General features: G+C 41.6%; 2 protein-coding genes across 2 annotated transcripts; both read right to left on the reverse strand.

Moving 5' to 3' along the window:
• Nucleotides 1,385-2,319, reverse strand: LOC104790937 (probable LRR receptor-like serine/threonine-protein kinase At3g47570). The gene is made up of 4 exons (XM_019246328.1): nucleotides 2,136-2,319; nucleotides 1,771-2,055; nucleotides 1,488-1,678; nucleotides 1,385-1,426 (listed from the first exon to the last, which is right to left on the reverse strand). The coding sequence occupies exons 1-4, from the start codon at nucleotides 2,317-2,319 to the stop codon at nucleotides 1,385-1,387; spliced, it is 702 nt and encodes a 233-aa protein (XP_019101873.1).
• On the reverse strand, nucleotides 5,707-7,656 carry LOC104790935. Its single transcript, XM_010516732.2, has 2 exons — nucleotides 6,596-7,656; nucleotides 5,707-6,359 (listed from the first exon to the last, which is right to left on the reverse strand). The coding sequence occupies exons 1-2, from the start codon at nucleotides 7,599-7,601 to the stop codon at nucleotides 6,325-6,327; spliced, it is 1,041 nt and encodes a 346-aa protein (XP_010515034.1). The 5' UTR covers nucleotides 7,602-7,656; the 3' UTR covers nucleotides 5,707-6,324.

Consider the following 8,811-nt stretch of genomic DNA (forward strand, 5'->3'; position numbering starts at 1 on the left):
TAGTTTCAGTCCTCCAAGATCCACAACAATTACTCTTCTGTGTTTTGGGCCACACTTAACTCCATTCCACCTACAGATAGGTAGGGAGACATTCCACGAGTCTAAGACGAATCTACTTGTTTCAGAAACATGAGACTTAAAATCGAGCAATGCGTATTTATCACTCTCCTCCGTTAATCTCGGTATTTGAGCGCAGACCACAGCTGAGTTTTCAAGTGGTTAAGTGAATAGGAAAGCAGATGGAAGAATCAACCTCATAACCATAAAGTAAAAACTCATGGGGAATAAAAGCTTCAATATCAAATACAATCTCTCTTTCTTGACAACCAAGATAACTCTTTGTTGAGACTGAAGCAAAATAAGTTTTGTCACTTCCGAACCCCTATGAAATAATGAGGTTAGCATATAAGCTTACAGAAGCCTACAGATTATTTTTCAAACCTACAGATTACATAAGGTGATTGTGCGATTACCTACTTTTTCATCATGGGAAATTTTGCAAGAATTACCACGAGTACACTCTTCCCTCTGAAAGCTCTGCATACACCGCGAGCCTCTCTGTTCTGCCGTTGCGTCTCTTCATGTATTTTGTAGAATAGTGAATATTACGGACTAAAATCAAAAGCAAAATGCATGTACCTTGTGGTGGTAATGCAGCTCAAAAGAACAGGAGAGTAAATATATTTGGCTCAAAATCACATTAAAAACTTCCAGACCGATCCAAAATGGCATGAGGACTCTTGCCGTGTAAGTCACGGAGAGTTAGCCTCTCTAAAAGCATACATAAAATCACTAGTTTTTATGAATTTTCTGTAGACACCATATCATTTTAGTGAAAGAAAAACACTAAGAACCAAGGACTAACTCTAATCGCTTCTTCGAGCTACGATGCATAGAAATATATACCTAATAGAAGAAACTATTTTACAGCAAATTAAAAAAGACGAACAGAACCTGAACGCTAGGCAAAAACGCACGCCTCTGTTTTGACAACATGATCTCAACTCTATCTTCACGATGTCGGTTTACTCCGGTTTACCGGTTATGTTCTCACCAACTGAAGACTGAAATTTCAAACAAAGCTGGGAAAGAAAAAAAGATTCATATTTATTCGAAAACTGAGAGTTACTGTAAAGCTAGTAGCACAACATTCATATTTTGTCTGCACAAAAAACAAGGATTCATTACTGCAAGCCTTCTAAAGTATGTGTAATAGAGAGAACCAGAAAGCATAGATTATGATAGAAAATATTACATAGGCTTTAGTATAAGCCCTTTTATTGGGTTACAAAGGCTGTAGAGGAAATCATAATCACTTCAACGTCTAGCTGTTCTTCTGGTTTTAAAGAACCTCTCTCTGATTGAGATTAACTCTTTTGCAGCTTCACTCGTTGCCAACCGGTTGATCGGGGATTCTCCACAGCACCTAATTCCCAATTCCAAAACCAATTTCAAGCACTCAGAAACAGGGAAACCGATTCTGAGACCACTGTGAAGAATCGATACGTCGACAATGTCCAAGACTTGCTCTGGCAACGCCGATTTGGTGTAGTTGTGCAGGGTGAAGTTTCCTCCAAATAACTCATTGGTTGGTGTTTTCCAGTGAACATTTCCAAAAGGAGAACCCCAAAGCTATACACATCACCGTGTATTGATGGTTGTCCTCCCATTCCATATTCTACACCATAGTTAAAAGACAACAAGATTGTATGAAAAAAAGTACATTAACTTTCTCTTCATTTAAACATTCCATATGTGTAATAGTTTTACCTGGTGCGGCATAGCCAATAGTTCCTCTGACACCAGCTGAGCTTAGTTGGTTCATGAAGGACTCCTGGTCAAACTTGAGGAGAAGACGAGCGAGACCAAAGTCGCTAACATGGGCGGTCAGATCATCATCTAAAAGGACGTTTCCTGGCTTAAGATCACAATGAGCTATAGGTTCATGGCAATGAACATGAAGATAGTCCAACACAGTAGCCACGTCTATGGAAATCTTGAGCCTTTCAAGAAGTGTCAAGGTTCTTGAAGGCCTACGAATCTCTTCCACATCCTCTGCAGCCACATATCCAAACTTCCATTTGGCATGAACTCATATATGAGAGCTCTGAATTCATTTCCTTGAAAATCAATACTAGCGCAAGCTGACAATAGTTTCACAAGATTACGATGCCTTATGTCTTTCAAGGATTCACATTCTGCCATACAGCTCTTCATCGCTCCACGTCTCTTTAAGTTTAAAACTTTCACTGCAACAATCTTGTTCTCTGCCGGCAGCAAAGCCTTAAACACAGTACCAAAACTGCCTGACCCAACCATCTTGCTCAAAGAGAATCCATCTGTCGCATTTCGGAGTTCTCCGTAACTTAACTTCTCATGGAAAATCTCCAATGTGGTAGGAGCTGAATTATTGGTCTTCTGGTTCTTCTTTCTTTTTCTAAACCAACGTAGAGAAACAATGAACACTAACAAAAGTAAAATTATGCCTACGCTGACCCCAATCGCAACTTTCCTCAAAAGCATAGGAGATGGATGTTTCGTCTCTATTGGTGGTGCTTGCACAATGCAAGGTTGTAGTTTCAATTCCTTGATTCCTCCACAACGATTTTTGTTCCCAAATACCGAAATATGGTAGAGTTCTGAAATCTTCCTTTTGTTGGCACCCTTCCCTCAAAATTATTCATGGATAGATTGAGATATTCCAACTTTAAAAAGCTTTCAAAATATCCAGGTATGCTACCAGCCAGAGAGATTATTATTCGACAAATCAACTTTTTTAACACCCACCAACCTTTTTATATCTGGTATTTTTCCATCAAAAGAATTTCCTTGTAGATATATTTCTTCCATTGAGAGACAGTTTCCCAAAGTCTGTGAGAGTTCCCCTGCTAATTTATTGTTGGAAGCAGATAGTCGAACGAGATTTTGTAGTCGTCCAACATCTTTTGGTAGAGTGCCTGTGATAGAATTACTTGGCATGCTAAAGGTAAGAAGGTGTGAAAGCTGCATAACTTCCGTAGGTATGGACCCATTCAACTTATTATACCCAATCTCTAAGTATAACAAGTCACTGCAGTTACCGAGACTTGGAGGAATGGTTCCTTCAAAACTATTGTTGTACAAATAGAGTTTTTCTAACCGAGTGAGGTTGCCGATAGTAGATGGTATTACTCCTAACAATTTTGTTTGAACTGAGATCTAAAGCCCCAAGTCCAAAAAGATTACCAAGAGATGTTGGGAGTGATCCAGACAACATATTGTCCTTTAACAGAAGCTTTTGGAGACCCATGAGATTTCCAATATCGTGAGGAACTCTTCCAAAGATGTGATTTTTTTCAAGGTTTAAAACGGTGAGTTCCTTGGAAAGATTGGCAATGAAAGTAGGCAACTCACTGAAATCTTGTGGAATTCCTCATCGGTTTACATTATACGTACAAGGCTTATATAGCCAAAATAGTTACACAAATAGAGGAGAGGATCGAGGTGAGGTTCCACACAATCTGGAACAATATTAACAACTTAAACAATTTCCTAGATACGTGTAACAAAATATATATATGTCTTTCACCCTCCCGCAGTCACATCGTCGGAAGAACGGTGAGGCTGATGCGAAACTCATTGTGAATTGAACTAGGTAGGCCTTTTGTGAAAATATCTGCATATTGGAGTGAAGTAGGTACGTGCAGAACCTTGACCTCGCTGATAGCTACCTTGTCTCGGACGAAATGTATGTCGAGCTCTACATGCTTTGTTCGTTGGTGCCGTACTGGGTTAGTTGAGAGGTAGACGGACCCGATATTATCACAGTAAACGACAGAGGCATGTTGAATTGGTCGGTGGAGCTCTAGCATAAGATTCCGTATCCAAGTGAGCTCGGCAACAGTGTTGGCGACGCCTTTGTACTCTGCCTCCGAACTGGAACGAGACGGCGTTGGCTGTTGTTTGGCGGACCAAGACACAAGATTCGGACCTAGAAAGACACAGTAACCGGAAGTAGAACGACGGGTTTCTGGACAGCCTGCCCAGTTGGCATCGGAGTAAGCTGTAAGTGTATCTATTTGACCTCGGACCATCTGTATTCCATAATTGACTGTCCCTTTTAGTTATCGGAGAATACGTTTGAGTGCAACGAGATGTGGTTGTCGTGGAGTGTGCATATAGAGGCAAATCTGATGAACTGCATAAGAGATATCTCTCCTTGTCAAAGTTAGATATTGGAGAGCTTCGGCAAGTTGGCGATAAGATGTTGGATCAGCGACTGGGTCGCCGTCGTCGATGGAGAGTTTTGACTTGAGGTCCACTGGAGTGGCCAGAGGTTTGCAGGCGGACATTCCAGCTCAAGCAAGTATGTCCTGCGCATAAACAGATTGTGATAAAAAGAGACCCCTTTTGTTGTACTCTGCTTTTATGCCAAGAAAGTGACGCAGTTTGCCCATGTCTGTCATCGGGAATTCTGATTTGAGCTTGGCAATGACACGTTGCAGTAATGTTGTTGTTGAGGCTGTGAGAAGGATGTCATCGACATATAAGAGCAGATAGGAGAAGTCACGTCCTTTCCTGAAAATAAACAAAGACGGATCTGCTCTGCTTTGAACAAAGCCCATGAGTTTCAAGAAAGACGTAAATCGAGCATTCCAAGCTCTAGGAGCTTGTTTAAGGCCATAGATTGCTTTGTTCAATTTGCAAACATGATTTGGATAGTTAGGATCAACAAACCCCGGTGGTTGATGCATATAGACAGTCTCTTCTAGATCCCCTTGTAAAAACGCGTTTTTAACATCTAATTGATGTATTGGCCATGCCAAACCAACAGCCACATTAAGAACCACACGAATTGTAGCAGGCTTAACGACCGGACTAAATGTTTTTGTGTAGTCGACACCCTCTTTTTGAGACTTTCCATTAGCAACCAATCTCGCTTTATGACGTGACAAAACACCATTCTCATCGTACTTGTGTTTAAATAACCACATAGATCGAACAATATTAACATTAGGCGGACGAGGAACTAAGTTCCAACTCTTAGTTTTAATCATAGCACCATGTTCATCTGTCATTGCGGGATTCCAGTTAGGGTCTGAGAGAGCAGAGAGATGGCTTTTTGGTATTGGGGATTTGGTTTTGTGAAGAAGAGCGTTGGTTTTGGCAAGAAGTGATATCATCTGTCTGGGTTTGGTGATACCAGATTTGGATCTAGTTTGAATGGTAGAGGGAACATGAAAGATTGGGTCTGGACGAGGAGGGCGTGTTGGTGCTGTAAGTGGTGGGAGTTACGGTGGTGAAGAGAATGGGGCTTGCAAGATGGATTTAAAGAGCGGTGATGGTTCAGGTGTGTCTAGAAAAGAATACGTTTCTTTTGGTGCAGAAAGGTTTGCAGCGGGAAATTTCTCTTTGTCAAAGAAAACATGACGCGAGATGATTATACGATTGGTTTTCAAATCCATACAGCGGTATCCTCTATGTTGGGTTGGGTAGCCAAGGAACAAACACGGGGTTGTGCGTGGGGACAACTTAGGCAGAGTAGAGTGATTCAGGTTCGGGAAACATAAGCATCCAAAAACTCTGAGATGCTCATAGGCTGGGCGTTTGTTATAAAGCAAAGTGAAGGGAATTTGATTGGAAATGGCTTTTGATGGTGTGATGTTGAGGATATGAGCCGCTGTATGTAGAGCTTCGACCCAAAATGATGGTGAGAGTCGAGCTTGGAATAGGAGAGTTCGAACGGTGTTGTTAATGGTTCGAATCATCCTCTCTGAACGGCCATTTTGCTGGGAAGTGTGTGGACAGGAAAAACGGAAATTTATACCTTTAGAGCTAAAATAGTTGTGAAAATCTTTGTTGTTATATTCCCCCCCCCCATTATCACACTGGAAATTTTTGATGGAAGTGTGAAATTGATTTTCAACTAGATTTGAAAAATGAAGGAACTTTGAAAACACGTCACTCTTACGACGAAGGGGATAAACCCATAGATGGTGAGTGAATTGATCAAGAAACAACACATAATAACGAAAACCACTCACGCTAGGGATGGGAGATGTCCATATGTCCGAATGGACTATGTCAAAGGGTTGAGTAACCAAAGTTTCAGAAGCAACAAACGGAAGCTTTATTGATTTACCCAAAAAACAAGGTTCGCAAGAAGATGAAAGTTTCCCTTTATTACATAACATAGGATTCAATTGAAAAATAGAAGAAAGAGAAGCATTATTTGTGTGACCTAAGCGTTTGTGCCATAGATCGGGGGTTGTAGCCAAAAGAGTTGTGGAAGCTACCGGCGTTTTATTGATTGTGGAAGGAAGAGAGTAGAGATCGCCGGAGCTATCACTTCGGAGCATTGATGTCCGTGTTTGAAGGTCCTTAACAGTAAAACCAAAAGGATCAAAATCAACAGAACACCAATTGTCTTTAGTGAATTTACGAACAGAGATTAGATTCTTAACAATTTTAGGAGTGACTAGGACATTGTTAAGAGATAGGGATTTGGTGTTTGTTTGAATTTAAGATGAACCTATGGCTGAGACAGGGATGGAGGAACCGTTACCCACAAAGACAGATTGACCGGTGTTATGTTTAAAAGTAGAGTGGAGCGTACCTGCATCTGCGGCTAGATGTGCCGTGGCGCCGGAATCCATGTACCAGTCCGTAGAAGAAGGATCGGCGATGGCTTCAGAGGTGTAAGCTTGCAACGGAAATTCAACGAGGTTGGCCTGCTGTGGTGGAGCAGGAAATGAGCGCAGAGCTGGTGGCCACTGCGGGTATTGAGGCATCCAGTATGGAGGTTGTGGTGGCCAAAACGGTGGTCCATTCCAGGGATTGCGATTGTAGGAGGAATGTCCTCTGTTTCCTCTGTTGTTGCCTCTTCCTCCTCTGCGATTTCCTCTGTGACCGTCGTTGCGGTTGCGAAAGTGTGGATTCTGCACTGGTGTGGTCGTGGCAGTGAGTGCAGTTGAGGATGAGGAGGTGTCTGAGTGTGAAGCAGTGACACGAGTACTCTTCTTGAGTCTGGTCTCTTCCCACTCAAGCATCGATTTGGCAGACTCATAAGAAGGAAAAGGATCTTTGTGTTTGATAACGTTAATGATGTTATCAAACTTGTCGTTAAGACCATTTATGATGTACACAACGAGAGTCCGGTCGGTGACTTGTGTACCAACATTGGTTAGAAGAGCTGCTGTTGATTTCATCTTCTGACAATAGTCACGAACAGTCATGTCGCCGATCTCCATTGTGCGGAGTTCGTTGTCGAGTTGAATGGCTCTCGCATCTTTGTTGTTGCGGAATTGAGCCTCCACACGATTCCAGACGTCACGAGCAGTACCACCGGTCTGGAAGGAGGAGCGAAACAGTGGTGGCGCCATGGTGCTGTAAAGCCAAAGCTTCACCAGACCATCATGTTTCAACCAAGCATCGTCGTTGGCATTGGCAGGATGGAGAGAACCATCCAAATGACCGGAGACGTCGAAAGCCATGCAGTGTGTGAGAAGAAGCTCACGCCAGGCATCATAGTTGTGCTCATCTTCATCAAGGAGCACAGGTATTTGATTTTTGATGTTTGTAACACCAAAAAAGCGTTCATTAGAGCTGTTAGGAGCAGCCATTAATGGCGAAAAGAAAGAAACAGATAAAAGAAAAGAGAGAGAGAAAAGAAATGAAAGAGGATCAAAGTCCTAGATGCTGTGATACCATGAAATCTTGTGGAATTCCTCATCGGTTTACATTATACGTACAAGGATTATATAGCCAAAATAGTTACACAAATAGAGGAGAGGATCGAGGTGAGGTTCCACACAATCTGGAACAATATTAACAACTTAAACAATTTCCTAGATACGTGTAACAAAATATATATATGTCTTTCACTCACCCCCAAGCCTATTCCCACCAATCCCTAATTTCTCTAGTTGGGTGCAGTTTGTTAAAGAACTGATCAATTCAAGATCTCCAGAAGAGTAACTTCCCAGAGAATTGCCACTGAGAATTAACCATTGCAAATTTGGTACATTTCTAAAGGTAGGAATACTTCCTGTGAGATTGTTGTCATTCAATGCCACTTTTCGAAGAGTCGAGATATTGGAAAATGTTGTTGGAATGGAACCTGTGAGATAATTTCTTCCCATATTTAACTCTTGAAGATTTGGTAGCAGAATACCAAAATCAGGTCTCAGGGGACCCGAGAAATGATTTAAAGCCATATATAAAATCCCAAGTGAGGACATATTATAGATAGCAGGGGGAATAACACCTGAGAATTTGTTGAATGATAATTCAAGTATCATCATTTGACTCAGCCTAGCTATATCAGCTGGAATTTCTCCTTCCATATTGTTTCCTCCGAAACTAGCTTGGATGAGTGATGTCAAGTTTCCTAGAGATGTCGGAAGCTTCCCTTTCAGATTGTTATCACGGAAATTTAAAACAACAAGGTTTGTCAATGACCCTAGTTCTGAAGGAACACCTCGTCCAAGAGGATTCAAAAATAAATCAAGTTCCAACAATCTAGAGCAGTTAGACAAACTGGCTGGAATCCCTCCTCCCAGATAATTAATGCCCATATATAAGTATTCAAGTCTAAACAAGTTTCCCACCTCTTGAGGTATGTTTCCACCAAAGGAATTATTAGAGAGATCAAGATATATGAGGAAGGAAAGATTACCAATAGATGGCGATATCTCTCCGCCTTATTGCAATCTTTTGAGCTCCAAACGAGTAACTCTCTTGTGTTTGCGGCCACATGTAACCCCCATCCAGTTGCAGAGTGGGAATGAGTTATTCCAGGAGGACAAGACAACTCTTTTGTCTTCAGAAACT

The sequence above is a fragment of the Camelina sativa genome, chromosome 6 (genome assembly GCF_000633955.1).
Source record: "Camelina sativa cultivar DH55 chromosome 6, Cs, whole genome shotgun sequence".
Lineage (NCBI taxonomy): Eukaryota > Viridiplantae > Streptophyta > Magnoliopsida > Brassicales > Brassicaceae > Camelina > Camelina sativa.